The 16,776-nt window shown below is 44.5% G+C and overlaps 1 protein-coding gene across 2 annotated transcripts in view; it reads left to right on the forward strand.

Moving 5' to 3' along the window:
* Positions 1 to 16,776, forward strand: part of LOC126473509 (NADPH-dependent diflavin oxidoreductase 1) — a 74,383-nt gene that overhangs the window by 3,927 nt on the left and 53,680 nt on the right. The window contains exon 2 of one of the 2 annotated variants that reach the window (XM_050100606.1): positions 15,881 to 16,063. In XM_050100606.1, coding sequence (XP_049956563.1) covers positions 15,881 to 16,063 — 183 coding nt within the window. The remainder of the gene's footprint in view (positions 1 to 15,880; positions 16,064 to 16,776) is intronic. The other variant, XM_050100607.1, reaches the window with a different exon arrangement.

Below are 16,776 nucleotides of genomic sequence, written 5' to 3' on the forward strand. Positions count from 1 at the left end.
GGGATTATGTTGCTGGTCCGGGACGATATTTACTACGATCCCAGCACATTGCACACCGACCTGCAGGCAGTTGCCGTCTGAATTACTCTTCCCACTTTTACGTTTTTCATTTGTACCGTTTACACTCCATCGTCATCTGCCATTACCAGGGCAGACATGATGCAAATTATTGCTCTGCTACCTGCACCATTTTTGTTGACTGGAGACTTCAATGCCCACCATCCCCTTTGGGGCTCTCCAGCATCCTGCCCGAGAGGCCCCGTGCTAGCAGACCTTTTCAACCATCTCAAGCTTGTCTGCCTCAATACTGGTGCCCCTACTTTTCTTTCAGACACAACTCACACCTATTCCCATTTAGACCTCTCTATATGTACTACCCAACTTGCGCGCCGGTTTGAGTGGTACGCTCTTTCTGATACGTATTCGAGCGACCACGTCCCTTGTGTTATCCATCTCCTGCATCATACCCCCTCTCCATGCTCAACTAGTTGGAACGTCTCCAAAGCAGACTGGGGGCTCTTCTCTTCCAGGGCGACCTTTCAGGATCAAACCTTCGCAAGCTGTGATAGTCAGGTCGCACACCTCAAAGAAGTCATTCTCACTGCTGCTGAATATTTCATCCCTCACACTACTTCTTCTCCACGTAGCTTACCGGTCCCCTGGTGGACCGCAGCGTGTAGACGCTTTATGTGCTCGTCGACGTGCTTTACACACCTTTAAACACCACCCTACGATGGCGAATTGTATCAATTATAAACGATTACGTGCGCAGTGTCGTCGTGTTATTAAAGAAAGCAAGAAAGCCAGCTGGGCTGCTTTCACAACCTCCTTCAACAGTTTTACTCCTTCTTCTGTTGTCTGGGGTAGCCTGCGCTGGCTATCTGGCACTAAGGGACACTCACCAGTTTCTGGCTTGATGGTCGCGAATGATGTCCTTGTGGTTCCTGAGGATGTCTCCAATGCCTTCGGCCGCTTTTTCGCAGAGATTTCGAGCTCCGCTTATTACCACCCTGCCTTCCTCCCCCGAAAACAGGCAGAGGAGGCAAGGCCACCTAACTTCCGCTCCTAGAATCGTGAAAGTTATAATGCTCCATTCACCATGCGGGAACTCGAAAATGCACTTGCCCGGTCACAGTCCTCCTCTCCGGGGCCTGATTCTATTCATATTCAGATGCTGAAGAACCTTTCTCCTGCGGGTAAATGTTTTCTTCTTCGTACTTATAATTGCATCTGGATTGAGGGTCATGTTCCCACATACTGGCACAAATCTATTGTTGTCCCAGTTCCTAAGCCTTCCAGTTATCGATCCATCTCCCTTACCAGCTGTGTCTGTAAGGTGATGGAACGAATGGTTAACTCTCGTTTGGTTTGGCTGCTCGAATCTCGACGCCTACTTACCAATGTACAATGTGGATTTCGTAGGTGCCGCTCTGCTGTTGACCATCTGGTTACCTTGTCGACCTTCATTATGAATAACTTTTTGCGGAAGCGCCCAACTGTGTCTGTGTTCTTTGATTTGGAGAAGGCTTATGACACCTGTTGGAGGGCAGGCATTCTCCGCACCATGTGTACATGGGGCTTTCGCGGTTGCCTCCCTCTTTTTATTCGTGTCTTTTTAATGGATCGACAGTTCAGGGTACGTGTGGGTTCTGTCCTGTCAGACGCCTTTCGCCAAGAGAATGGGGTGCCACAGGGCTCAGTTTTGAGAGTCTCTCTCTTCGCCATAGCAATCAATCCAGTAATGGATTGCCTCCCAGCTGATGTATCAGGCTCCCTTTTCATGGACGATTTTACCATCTATTGCAGCGTGCAGCGTGCATGTTTCCTGGAGCACTGTCTTCAGCGTTGTCTTGACCGTCTTTACTCCTGGAGTGTCACCAATGGCTTCCGTTTTTCTGCCGAGAAGGTGGTCTGTATTAACTTCTAGCGCAACAAAGAGTTTCTCCCACCGTCCTTAAGTCTCGGTCCTGTTGCTCTCCCATTTGTGGAGACAACAAAATTTTTAGGTCTTACACTTGACAGGAAACTTAGCTGGTCTCCACATGTGTCATATTTGGCTGCCCATTGTACCCGTTCCCTAAATGTCCTCCGTGTTCTCAGCAGTACGTCATGGGGAGCGGATCGAACCGTCCTACTTCGCCTATATTAATCGATCGCCTGCTCAAAGCTGGATTATGGGAGCTTCGTATACTCCTCTGCACAGCCGTCCATCTTACGCCGCCTCAACTCTATACAACATCGGGGGTTACGTCTTGCAATCGGATTGTTCTATACTAGTCCCGTCGAGAGTCTACATGCTGAAGCTGGTGAATTGCCACTAACCTACTGGTGTGATATACTGCTTTGTTGGTATGCCTGTTGGTTATTGTCACTGCCCGACCACCCGTCTTATTGTTCCTTTTTTGACGACTGTCTCAACCGTCAATACGGGTTGTATGTATCTGCCCTGTTACCCCCTGGAGTTCGCTTTTGTTGCCTCCTTCAGCACCTTGATTTTTCACTCCCTGCAACCTTTCGAGTGGGCGAGAGCCACACGCCACCTTGACTCCAGGTTCAGGTTCGCGTTCACCTTGACCTCAGCTCACTTCCAAAGGAGGTTACCCCAGCTTCGGTATACTGCTCCTGGTTTGTTGAACTTCATTCGAAGTTCATTAATATGATCTTCATTTATACACATGGCTCTAAGGCCAATGGTGCTGTCAGGTGTTCTTTTATTGTCGGGGCACACAGTTTCAAATACGGGCTCCATGGCCATTGTTCGGTCTTCACAGCTGAGCTATTTGCCCTCTACCAGGCTGTTCTTTACATCCCCGCCACTGACATTCTGCTTATGTCATCTGCTCTAATTCCCTGAGCACCATCCAGAGCCTCAGTGATCTGTATCCGGTTCACCCTTTCGTGCACTGGATCCAACGCTCTCTTCAGCATCTGGCAGACGACGGTTCTCCGGTTACCTTTATGTGGGTTCCTGTCCATGTCGATATCCCTGGGACCGAAGCTGCAGATGCTGCGGCCAAGGTTGCGGTCCTCCAGCCTCGGACAGCTTCTTGTTGTGTGCCTTCATCTGATTTTAGTAGGGTCATTTGTCAGCGCATTTTATCGCTGTGGCGTGCTGATTGGGCTACACTTACAGACAACAAGCTTCGGGCCTTGAAACCTCTTCCCACGGCTTGGACGACCTCTTCACCCCCTTCTCGGCGGGAGGAGGTTGTTTTGGCCTGGTTACGAATTGGACACTGCCGGTTCAGCTATCGCCATCTGCTGATGGCCGCACCAGCGCCGTTCTGCCCATGTGGGCAATTGCTGACGGTACGCCATTTTAACGTCCTGTCCGAATTTTAATACAGTGCGTGTTGATCTTGGCCTGCCATGTACTCTGGATGCTATTTTAGCGGATGACCCAGGAGCAGCTGCTCACGTTCTTCATTTTATCCACTTGACAAACCTGTCTATGGACATTCGATTATGCTGTTTTCTTTTAATCCCTTGCCTGTTAATATGCCTTTTATAGTGTTGTCCCTTTTAGTTGCTGTTTTAACCTTGTGCCTCACAGTGCATTCATAACTTAGTCTGGGCGCTAATGACCATTGTAGTTGTGCGCCCTTAAAAAAAAAAAAAAAAAAAAAAAAAGCAACCCACTGCCCCTCATTGAAACATTGGCCATAAGAGCATATAAAATATTGGCTCAAGGACAGATCTTTACTCTACTCCTGTGGGGATGTATCTTTTGTTAGATACCTCCTCATTGGAGTTCACATTGTAGGTCCTGCCAGCCATATATAATTTGAAGAGTGAGACATGAGGTACTGGGACTCTCAGATCAAGTAGCTGTAACGGGAGCCCATCATGCCACACAGAGTGAAATGCCTGGGAGGAACAGTGTGCCTGGGTATTCACGGTATTCCAAGGTGTCCGTGGTTTATTGCATGAGCTGTCATGCAAATGAGCTGTCATGTGGCCCATTTGAAATCCAAATTGGGCGTCCTACAGCAGATGTTCTAGTTGAATGTGTTGCAGTTGATGCACACAGTATAGCTGCTTGAGGATCATCAGAAGTGTTGGAAGGATGGGTCTGTTGGTAATAGCAGATCCGCCTCTGCCTTGAGGGTGGCTACTGCCTCTACATGATTCCATGCAGTATGATAATAGCTGCCGGTGAGGATCTGGTTGCAGATGTCAGCAGTCATGTTGGTTGCTTCTGGCGGCAACTTCATCATGTGATTCATCACTTGGCCATCCTTGCTGTCTTGTGACTCTTGAAGCAACAGATATGTCATATCACTTCCAGTCCAGTTTGAAGTGGTAGTAGCTTGTTGTATCGCAGGAGCTTGTTGGTGGCCTCTCAGATGATTTTGTCATCTAACCACAGTGCAGAGACTCTGTGACCATTCTTTATTCCAGTGAACATCTGCTAATGCCTTGAACTCCTTGTCATTTAGTCACAGGGACTCTGGTGAGCTGTCACTCCCTGTGAATTCTATTCCTGTGTGTGATGAGGTCCAAGATGTGCTATGGCAATGTTCTCGCATAGGGCAATGTTGTTGAGGAGCAGCCGCAATGGTGTCTGTGAATTGTTGGATTACAACGTGAATGTCTTTAAAAAAGGCTAGAGAGGGGGGGGGGGGGGGGGGGGGTGGTCTCCAGTGCTGCACTGATTTCAGCACAGTATGCATCCCAGTTGACTCCTCTGAAGTCTATATGCTGTTGTGTTGGTACAGAACTGTCCAAATTGTCGGAGGGCAACACGTTCCGCATTGTGGCTCTGTCTACAAGATGCCCTTGATTGGTATCAAGAATAACTGGCTAGCCACTTTCAGGATACATGTTCGAGTCAAAGAGGCCTACAGTAATGATGGGGGCTTGATCTACAGAGGATGGGATGTTAAACCTGAATATTCCTTCCTTCATCTGCATCCCTTTGAAATTGTCTTCCAATGTTACTGGTAAATTGGGAGTTCCGAGCAGCACTTTTGGCATTGAAGTCTCTTGTGATGAATAGCTTGTCACAGAGAGCAAGTAGTCAGTAGTGCTTCAATGTTGTCAGGTTGAAGAGCTCTACGTAGTGAATCGTATATTGCAATGAAATTGACACACTGTTTCCACCACAACTCCTGTTGCTCCCATCGTTTCCAGTGTGTGGAACTATATTATATGATAGCAGAGTCTGTTCTGTACATAAATGGTAATCCCTCCACCTGCTCACCTGCTGTTGGCTGGTCGTTCCTGCAGATACTGAAATTAGACACATTAACCTTTACCTCAGATTTCAGGTGATTCTCATACACCAGACACATTTTGATCTAAGAATTTCGCATCTTGTGCATGGATATCATTGCAGCTCCATCTGCAGATGATAAGTGCATGGGGTCTAGCAGCCATGTTTAACAGTGTTGGGTTGCTTCAAGGCCATCTGGAAGGTAAACTTCACTGCAGCACTGATTTTCTTTGGGAGACTGGCCATCACCTCGGAGACAATGGTCAGGGCTCTGGAGATGTCATTCAGGCTCTTGGTGATCTCAGCTATCATTGCTGTGAAGGCATGGTTTGGCTTAACTCATTCTTCTCTGGTCTTTCCTGGTGATCCTTCCAGGCCTTCTGGGTTGCTGCTCCAGTTGGGTATCGTATGTGGCTGCTGTCGTAGATTGAATCACATGTTGTCATCACTGCTTGGAGACAGCGCACTTGAATGCTAAACATTGATGATAGCTGGCAACATACTTTTTGCCACAGTTGGCACAAGCAACAGCTGGGTTTTTCTTCATCAGACACTCCCCGGTGTTGTGGCCCATTACTCTCACGGTGCCTTTTATGGCCATGCTGTAGTACTTGGCAATGTGGTTGAAACGTGAACATTGAAAGCACTGGCAAGCCTCTTTTTCTCTCTCTCTCTCTCTCTCTCTCTCTCTCTCTCTCTGATTTCTCCCACAGCAGTCTAGACGTTGCCAACATATCTAAGCTGATGTATCTTCCTGTTGAAGATGTTGTCGATGAGAATTGCATTCGCCAGAGGTTTCCATCTACGTGTCTGTGGTGATTCAAAAGCTACGTGGTTCTGTTGTCACAGGCTTCAGATTCCAAATATTCTTAGACATCAGTGAGTCTGATGTTGACAGGTAATCCTCAGTAGCGTCTGAGGCATGATGTTATGTGAATAGTAGGGTAACATTTGCTAACCACAAGTTTCTTCACAGCACTGTAATCGGGAACATTTCCCACACATCTTCAAGGCAACAACAATTCTGATGATTAACAAAGAAACAACTTCTTTTACCATATTCTGGAACTCCATATAGTCATCGGAGTATGTCAAAGCTAACAATCAGCAACACTGGTGGCTCACTGGAGGTTGATGCTGGTTGTTTTGGCATTAGTTCCCTGCTGTTTTCGTTTGGTCTAACAATGGTGGAGCTTTCACTGTCATCAGTACTTCACTTGCTCTATGGCAGCAAGAATGTTGTAAAAATCCATCTTCAGCATCATTTTATTTTTTCCTTCAGGTACAATTGTTCTGGTGGCAGTCTTGCTCAGTGTCTTCATGTCATTGGTAGTGCTGCTGCTTGCAGAAGTAACTGTGTCTTCATCAGTGTCTTCAATGGTGCTTTTAAGACTAATAACTTCAATTTTCATACTGCTGATGCAAGACATAAGAGATGCTGTTTACGAGTACAGTAAGGAGTGCCAGGCTTCTGTTGTCATTGGTGTCTTCATGTGCCTTGTCCAGTTCCATGTGCCATGTTGATTGCTTGTCTAGTGCCAGGTTCATCGCCACAAGCCAGACCATGATATGTGGAGCAACCAACTCCAAATTGGGCAGGTCAGTTACCTCCACCGTGAGTGCTAATAATCAACATGCCATGACGTCGCTAACTCAAAACATTGTGTTGACAGGTTGATCTGTAGTTTTTGACAGTGGCACCTCATTCCAAAGTTGTGATTTCAGAACAATTATAGTCAATTTTCTATAGATATATAATATTATTGTTTGTGAAACAAGTTTCACTTCAAATTTTGTAAATAGAATAAGAATTAAAGTTTAGAATTGTGTTAATAAAGCTGTGGTGAAAACCTTGCCTGTAAATTAAGACAACATAGTTACCTAAATTTTGTTAAGCAAGTACTTCACCATTGATACATTTGTTCCTAATACAATTTGTTGTAGTTTCACTGTGATGATTCATTTAGGCAAAAAGAACATCTGAGTTGAATTATAAAGGTATATTTGCTATACTGACTGGCACCTTAACTAGTGCTCCCTCTGCAGATTAATATGATTTAATTCATAGGAATTAGTTTGTCCATTTGCTAATGACATATGGTGTTAAATTACTTGCTGCTGTGAATGGTAGGTGCCTCATGAATTTTGCCAAATGTTGTGTTGACAAACCTTGAATGTACACAGGAAAGACAAGCACTTTAACCCTTCTTAGCTATATGATACTTATAGAGTAATTAGTAAAAGTGCAAAGAGTTATGCCGAGTACATTCATATTGTGATATCTGTTTTGCAAAAGCAGTTAGTAAGTTTTCTGGCAATCTCAGTTTAGTACTTTTCAGTACTTACTTCTCCTCCTCCTCCTCCTCCTACTCCTCCCTCCCCCCCCCCCCCCTCCCCCCTCCTCTCAGGCCAGTCAAGTACTTCCTTCTTCTGTGCTCTGTCTTTAACTTTGCTCTTTCAGATTCCTCACCTCAGGTGCCCAGTCATTTATGGCTGGGAGTAGACCTTGATTTGATATGTAGGACATTCTCCTTGTTGACAATTTTGTGTAATTGCAGAATAGTGATTATGGGTACTAACTTTGATGTCTGCATAGTTTCTTATCATTTTGACTAACTCATATTTGATACTTGCATCTGCATCTGACCTCCATTCCCTCAAAATCTTACAAAAGTGTGGACTTTACACAGAAGGTTGTCAATTTGATGCGCATTCCACCAACTATGCAATCCTAACTTAAAAGAGTCACTTGTGTGAGTTTATTAATTTGTGCAGACATTGCCAGTGCCTCATTGCTGTCTTTGTTGATTTACACATTATTACCACAACCTTACTATTGTGGCGGCCCTTTGCTGCACATCGGTGTTAGCAGTTCTGGGCATTTCTAGTTCGCTACAACCATCTCACGTCTCTATCTGCCCCAAGCCATCGATTCTGACGTACAACCAGATACCTGCTTACTATGGTTGCTACTTATTGGGATGAATAGAATAGCTCCTTTTGTAGTGAGGCTTCCGCTGGCCTAGCCTTGCCCTCGGTCTTGGTCTTCTGCTTGTAGTGTCAGCATCGGATTTCATTCCCACGCATGTACCATGTGGCAAAGCATTTTGTCTCTTGAGATGCCATCATAAACTATTGAGACTCACCCACTCTGGGCCTTCTCTACACCTGCTACTCAGCTCAGTATGTAAATGGGTGTATCAAACCACAAGACATTCCAAACGGCAGGTGTTAGTGCCCGTATTGGTACTGTCCAAGTTTTGAACTCTTACTGTCATGGCCGGTACTCTCACTTGATAACTTTCCTTCAGGTCTTGCCATGGCCATTTCTCCCACGACAGGTGATCAGTCCCATACCTCGTGTCAGTAAAATCGGTGTTTTGCTGGTGAATACTCAGCGAGAAATTAGTGACTTTACTGTGTGTCCCATACTCATTGTAGGCATTCAGAGAATATTTTCCTGGTTGAGTCAGCACTAAGGATAGTATTCGTACTGCATCACCCTTTTATCTAGTGTCATCATATTGGCAAGTAACTAACTCTGAGATCCGTTAAATTTTGAGACCGTTTCTCGTTTCCTCTGCAGTACTTTAGTTTTTGGAATAAACATGTCATTTTCTTAATGTGGTGTGAACGTGAAGCATTGCGCATTACCCAACATGCCTCATCCTGCAATTTTGTGATTGTTTTATTAAGTTAGAAAGGGGAAACATTTGTACACTGGTGACCCACCAATAACCTCTGACATCTCCAGCACCTCCAACATCATCGACGACCTGACTGCACACCTCGCAGGCCTGCAACACCGATCTATGCAGGTGACTTGAAGTGATGAACAACCAGCAGCCCAGCCCCAGTGCTGGACTCCATGGCAACACCCACACCAGCTCTTGACTCCATGGCAACACCCACACCAGCTCTTGAATAAGTGCTGCCGTTGTCCCCCTGGCCTCAGTGCCCAAGCTCACCTCACATTTTGCCAATAGGTCTGGCCATGCTGTGGCTCACCTGCTGCCCTTCAGTCCCTGGGACCTGCAGCTGTGGCTCACCTGCTGCCCTTCAGTCCCTGGGACCTGCAGCTGTGGCTTTCTGCAGCTGATGCTATCTTCACTGGCTACATCATAACTTACAAAGTGACCCAAGTTCACGTCACTGCCGACATACACGATGTAGCTCTGTGACATCATCTCATCACCCCCAGTCACCAGTCACTATGAGACACCAGTGCCACCTCATGATGGAACTTACTTTTTCCAAGATACAGGACATCGGGGTCCTCCACACTCTCAAGCAGTTCAGGGACCAGTAATGCTCACAATTCTTGTGCCACTACTAAAGTCTGATGGAGCCACATGTGGACTCGAAAGATTTTCTGTATGACTCATGTGTAGTTCACCATCTGGCACCAATACAGACAGCTGCAGTGTCAAAAGACTGACCTCTCCCTCACACCGCCAACCTCAACAAAAGAGTGCATGAGATGCTGGCCTCCTTGCTTGCAATCTCTGCTGCTGTGCACCAACCACACTCCCACCCAATGCCACCAGATGGCTGTCATGCTGCCAGTCACCCCCACCAAGTGGTCTCCCTCATCACTCAACATGCTGCTAATGATGTCACAGCTCCTCCTTTCTCCACAGGCATACAGCTCAGTGTCCAGCAGCTGGGAGTATGACATCTTTGGCCACCGCAGTGCCATTGTGGGTTGGCCTGGACGCTGCTAATGCAGGAACCCTTGCTCTTGGCACCCAAACTCGAACAGCTGCCAGCTGCTGCTCAGTCAACCTGCACATGTTCGTTCGCGATGTTTGCTCTGCCTTGCATTCCTGATCGGTACCAGCTGTTGTCTATCTTCACACTGCGGCTCGTATGGGACTCTTGCACTGCCTCAGCCATCCTCCTGATGGCAGCAAATAACTCCACCGTATGCGCCTATGGCATGCATCATAACTTCCTCACCCTCAGCCTGAAATAGGACCTCCCCAAGTCCTTCACCATCATTGATGTCACTGACCCCATTATCAGTGTGAACTTCATTGGGCACTATCACATGCTTCCTGGTGTTGCTGGCTGACACTTCATTGCTAACAATACCAGAAGATCAATGTAGTGCACACTCATTTTGCTGTTTTCTTCTATGCAAATCAGGTAGCATAATCCAGCCCATGCACTGACCTCCTGGTACAATATCCCACTCTCAAATGCCCATCAAGCATGTTACATGAGGTCTGCAATTCAGCTGTCCATTACATTGATACCATGCCCCCAGCCACCCATCTTCTGCCAGCCACAGCCCCTATCATCGGATGTGATCAAGATCACAAATGCCGAGTTTACCAAGCTGCTTGCTGCCAATATAATGTGCCCTGCATAGAACTTATGAGCATCCAACAGTCAGCTTGTCAAGAAGCAGCATGGCTCCTGGTGGCAATGCAGTATTTACTAGAAGCTAACCGCGCGTACCATCCCTAACTGTTACCCAATGACATTACTATGCAGTTACAACATGCTGGCTTGGTCTACAACCTTCAGCACGATTGACTGCATGAGGGGTTTCATCAAGATTCCAGTCGCACCCAAAAGTGTCTAGAATGCGGCCATCATCACGCCATTTGACTTCTATGAAATTGCCTTTATGACCTATAGCCATGATAAAGCTTGCCAAAAATGGCAGCATTCCTTGTGTGCCATTTTGTGTGGCTTACCTTTGTATGGCACCTTCACAGATGACATACTCATATTCTCCTTGATGTGTGAGGAACGCTGCAAACAACTCCATAGTATTTTTTGAACATCCCCCAGGATGTCAGCATCATTGTCAACATAGAAAAGCATGTCTTTGGTGTTAGCAAGATGGTATTCCTGGGCCATACCTCCACTGCTACCAGTTCACATGCCCTGCTCAATAAAGAGGATCCTCTCCTGAAATTTCCATTACTTGAGACCTTCAAGGACCTCCATCACTTCCTCAGCGTGTTAAACTTTTTCTGCTGGCATCTGGGGAATGACGCTCTGCGCAGCGCCACCGCCAACTTTGCTCCAAACACCCACATCACAGTACCTTTCCGAGATGCCAGCTTACCACACTACTGTCAAGGACGTCACTGGCTACCCACCGAGCTAAGCTGGTGCTACCCCTGGCCCACCAGTCATCAACAGCAAAGGCTTATCCAGGATGGTCATGCTCCTGCATCTCTACTGCTCCTGCAGCCTATGCCCATCATAGCAAGTTCCCCTCCACAGCTGCCAACAGTTGTTAGACCCCAACGCAACCTCTGACGATTCCGCCACTCCCACAGCAGGTTATTTCATGGCCCACTGATTCACTTCGCAGTATCTTACATGTGGATTTTTGTCCGTCGAATGCAGGCATCATGGCTACCAGTCTCTTCTCACAACCACCCAGCAGCGCTGCTCCACTCTCGCTGCCCCACACTGGCATCCATATCCAGCACCTGCTCATCACTGCACAAGCAGTTCTGAACACAGACTCAGGCCAAACTGACCCGGTACCCTCCACCCCATGTGCTGCCAGCTTACTCGTCCCTCACACTCGCTGCTGATATCGTTCCGGTGCTTGCTGTCACACAGAAAATTGTCACTACTAGCAGCCAACTGCCCTGTCCGGTGTCCTGAATTCCGGCACCCACCTCCATCATATGACCAGCACCCTCAGCATCATTCATCACCATTCTTGGCCTCATCACTGACAAAACACACCCCTCCACTGGTAACTGGTACCAGCCATCGTCGTCCCCACATCACTCCTCCTCAGTTCTCTGCTCTCGTGATGGGGGGGAGGGAATGTGTGATGGTGTTTCTCCACACATCAGTCGTAACACTTTCATATGTTCCTAGCTCACTACAGCTGTCTCCTAATACAGTGAGTTTCTTTCTTCAGCCACCTACTTCCGCCCCAAGCTGTTGATGTTGCCATGCGACCGGTTATGCACCTTCTACGGTTATAAACTACAGGGATGAATAGAACAGCTCAAGTTCTCTGGTCCTCTGCTTGTGGCATCAACATGGACTTCACCCCTGGGCATGCACTGACAGACACACCATGCGATAATGCACGTCATATCTGAGACATCTATTGTAAAGTATTGAAGCTCAACCATTCTGCACCGTCTCTAAACATACTACGCAGCTTGGTATGTAAATCTGTCCTTAATGCTGCATGACATTTTGAATGACAAGTGGTGGTGCCCACATGGGTATTATCAGAGTTTCGATCTGTCACACGTCTAGGCCAGTACACTCATGTGATAACAGTGTGCCTTTCCCTTGGATCTTTTGCTGTCTATTTGTCCCACGAGAGACAGTAAATTCGTTGCCTCATGTTGGTAAAATTGGTGTTGTGCTGGCAAATAAGTGGTGACGAATTAGTGGCTTTGTTCTGTGTCTCACACTTGGAAAGCTTGTAGAAGATGTTTTTCTGGACAGATCAGCACTAAGAAGACTATTCATACAACACTGCTCTTTTATCTAGTGTCATCATATTGACACTTGACTTTCTCTGAGGAATTTTAAATTTTTCAGACCATTTCATGTTTTCTGTGTAGTACTTTAGTGTTTCTTCTAAACACTAAAGTACTACACATCTTTCTTCTAAAGATGTAGTTTTCTTAACCTCTTGTGACCATTGTGCAGTACCCAACATGCTTTACCTCGCAATTATGTGATTATTTTTAAGTTTCCCTTTCCTTCTCCACTTGCAACTGTAGTGAGTAAAATGGTCTGTCTAAATGCTTCTATATGAAAACTATTTTTTCTTATGTTGTTGGTTGTTCTACTACATGTGTGTTGGTGACAGAATTGTTCTGCAGTCTGTTGCAAATGCCGGTTCTCTTAAATTTTTCAATAGGGTTTTGCAAAAAGAACCTCTTCTTCCCTCGAAGGATTCCCATTTTAGTTCACAGACCATTTTTATAATATTTGCCCATTGATAAACACTATGAGTAAAAAATCGGGCATTGTGCCTCAGAATTGCTTCAGTGTCTTCCTTCCATCTGACCTGGTGGGGATTCAAAACACATGAGGAGTATTCAAGAATGGGTCACCACAATTGCTCTGTAGGTGACCTCCTTTACAGATAAACTACACATTCCTAGACTTCACCCTGGAAGTACTTTCCATTTGCTAATTTTTTTGTCTGTATGGGCTTCTGTTGAAAATGTCTAATGGACTTATATGGGCCTTCTTCGCCTGCTGGATCCCGGGTTTGGTTATGAGTTGTTCTTTGTATGTCACAATTATGTGAGTGAGTCTAGTTGTTGGAAGTGTGTGGGTATATCCCTAAAATTTCAGTCTTCCTGTTCTGATGTCTGCTGCAAGTCAGAGATTAGGTGGGTGGATCACAACTAATGAGGAGGTACTGAATAGAATTGGGGAGAAGAGGAATTTGTGCCACAATCTGACTAGAAGAAGGGACCTGCTGGTAGGGTGCATTTTGAGGCATCAATGGATCATCAATTTAGTACTGGAGGGAAGCGTGGATGGTAAAAATAGTCGAGGGAGACAAAGAGATGAATACACTAAGCAGATTCAGTAGGATGTACGGTGCAGTAGTTACTCGGAAATGAAGAGGCTTGCACAGGATAGAGCAGCATGGAGAGCTGCATCAAATCAGTCTTTGGACTGAAAACAACAACAACAACAACAGCACCAGCAGCAGCAGTATCTTGCTTAGAATTTTGCATTCTCCTTTTAGTTTATCTGCCAGATTACTTTTTCTCTGGAGTGTACGTCTTTCATTAGCATAGAAGACTTCAGGCTTTATAACTGTGTTATATAGTGCCTGATTTTTGTTTATATCCAAATAATGTGTGCCGTTTTTTCTCCCCATGGAGGTTTGAGAATTTTGACTGAACACTTGGGAAGTATGGAACTCTCTCGATTTGTCTATATTTTGTGATCAGTCTCTGAGTAGGATGTTTTGAGCAGATGTACTGTTTTTTGAGGTTATTTGGAGGCCGACTCGTTCAATGTGTTCCTTGATGGCCTCTGTCTATTCAAGTGCTATTGTCAAATTGTCTGTTAGTACTACTCAGTCATCTGCAAAAGCTAGGCAAGAAATTTGGATGTCACTTTTAGGTATATTGAATTGTATGGGTTTTCAATAAATTTGGTTTTTAAGTTCCTTTTCCCCTCTTTGGGATTACTTTGTCCAAAACCAGATTAAAAGGGATAGGAGATAGGCCGTTGCCTTGCCAAACACCCATTTTGATCAGAAATGGCTCTAACATCTCACCCATGAACTTTAATTTGTAGGTTGTGTGGATGATAAGATTTAGGGTTTTTTTGGGTTGAGTCTTTGTTCTTTGAAGGTGTTAAAAAGGGATTGCCAATTGACGGAATCATATGACTTCTTGAAATCCACACAGGAATATATGATCCGGCTGTTCCTGAGTACTTTGTATTTTCATGTTGTTGTTAAGTTGAATTTTTGTTCTATACAACTTCAAGCAGTAGTCTGCTTAGTATTTGCCAATTTTTTGATCAAGTTCCTCATGAACTCTTTGGAGTAGGTATGTAATTAACTAACCAACCAACCAACTAAATATGCTGTTATACAACAACACATCCCTTCATTGATTGCACTGTATTTTTGAGCTACTTGTAACCTTATATTTTTGCATTTACTCCTCATCATTGTCGCTTGCATATCTCATCGTGACATTTACGTTTTCATTATCGGTGCTACTGATGTATATACTACTAATGTCTATTCATACCTCCTGATCATTCTTCCCTCTTACTCATCACCCCTCACCTGTTAGCATCACTTAGACTTGTGTTTCTGTCTTTAATATTTACTCAGAACTTGTTTAGTACATTCTTTGATATGTGTTTTGTTACAAGATTCAGTAATATAAATGTTTCTGTAGTCTTAATTAACAGCTGAATTTTACTTGAAAAGCGTTTATTCATTTGTAGTCTTTTTCTGACATTCAGAAGAAGACCGTATACCCAGAATTCTGTATTTCCAGCTTCCCAATCCCATTGCCATTTGTCAAGTGTCCAGTTTCAGAGATCTGACTTATTATTTATTCTGGAACCTATAATTTCTTGTACTTTAAATTATCTCACCCTAACTAATATGTTGCAGCAAGATATCTCACAGTGATGTCAGTCGGATATATTCCCAAAGTAACAAGAAGAGTCTCTGCTGATGTAGTATTGAATTCTTCTGTCATCCTTAAAACAATGTTTCATTATGGCATTGTTTTCCAGCCTCCAGGGGTAAATTTTAGCTGGCAGTACTGACACTGGCAATTTTGTGCATGGAAATCTTTCTCCTGTCATTGAGGGACACCTAAATACAAGTTACAGTGCTGTGCATAATAGAACTTTTATGTAGCTTAAAGAATGGATTATGATTTAGAGAGACTTTGCACTTAAGCGACATGTAGGTAGATCTTTCTGTCGCCATCTGCCTTTAGTATGTTGTCCCTGTACCACCACCACCACCACCACCACCACATCTTTTACAGCACATGGTTTGAATTTTCTTCAAACTCCCATTTTGAATCCCCACCAAAGGCCACCACCAAAGAGACGACAGGGTTGTGTGGGTTTAGGAAGGGTACATAAGAATGATTTTTGTTTGCAGTAATAGCTTCTTACAATGTGCATCTCTTAATTATGAAAATTGCTTTCCAGATATCACTTCATGGGTCCTGTGCGAGCAATGGATGATTATCCTGTCAGTCAGCTTATATATGAACGGTTAGTGGTTTTTGTTTGTTCAACAACAGGGCAAGGTGAAGAGCCTGATAATATGAAGCAATTTTGGAAATTTCTGTTAAGGAAAAATCTCCCAAAAAATTCGTTACAGGCTGTAAGGTAATTATTGTCATTTCTTTAATATTATTTACGTTCTAACTGTGTAGTAGTGTTAAAAATATGTCTGTGAAATTACCATTTAATAAACTAAAGATGGGAAAGTCATACAGTAACAAGCACAACATGCAGCAGCTGCAGTTCCTGTTACACGTATATGAGGGGTGGATATTGTGCTTCCAGTAAAGGGCTTTCCATGTTAGGAGTAGAAAGTGAAGCAAAGTATGGTAAAAAAATGTGAAATGTGACATGATTCAATCAAGTTGTGTTTCAAACTTCTTTATTTACACTGTTATTGTCAGACACAGTTCATTTTCAAGTGCATCTGTGGTAACATACATGAACACATCATTATCGTTTTGTTAAAAAATCGCATGCCATGCACATTTGCATGCAGCATAGTTGTCAACGGTCATCAGGTGTCAACGGTCATCATCTAAAATAAAAGGCGCACTTGATGTAAAATGCTTTTGAGGACAATAACATTACTGTGTTATTAAAATGTAATATCTAGACAAACTTTACAAGCTTTGTTTCACTGCTGCTTCTGGCTCAATGTAACATTTTAATAACACAGTAATGTTGTAATTCTCGAAAGCACTTTGCATGTCATGCACCCTATATTTTAGGAGATGACCATGCTGTGCACAGATATGCATGGCACGTGGTTTTTTAATGAGTGGTCAACAATGTGTCCACATCTGTTATCATAGATG

Source organism: Schistocerca serialis, chromosome 4 (assembly GCF_023864345.2).
Source record: "Schistocerca serialis cubense isolate TAMUIC-IGC-003099 chromosome 4, iqSchSeri2.2, whole genome shotgun sequence".
Classification (NCBI taxonomy): Eukaryota; Metazoa; Arthropoda; class Insecta; order Orthoptera; family Acrididae; genus Schistocerca; species Schistocerca serialis.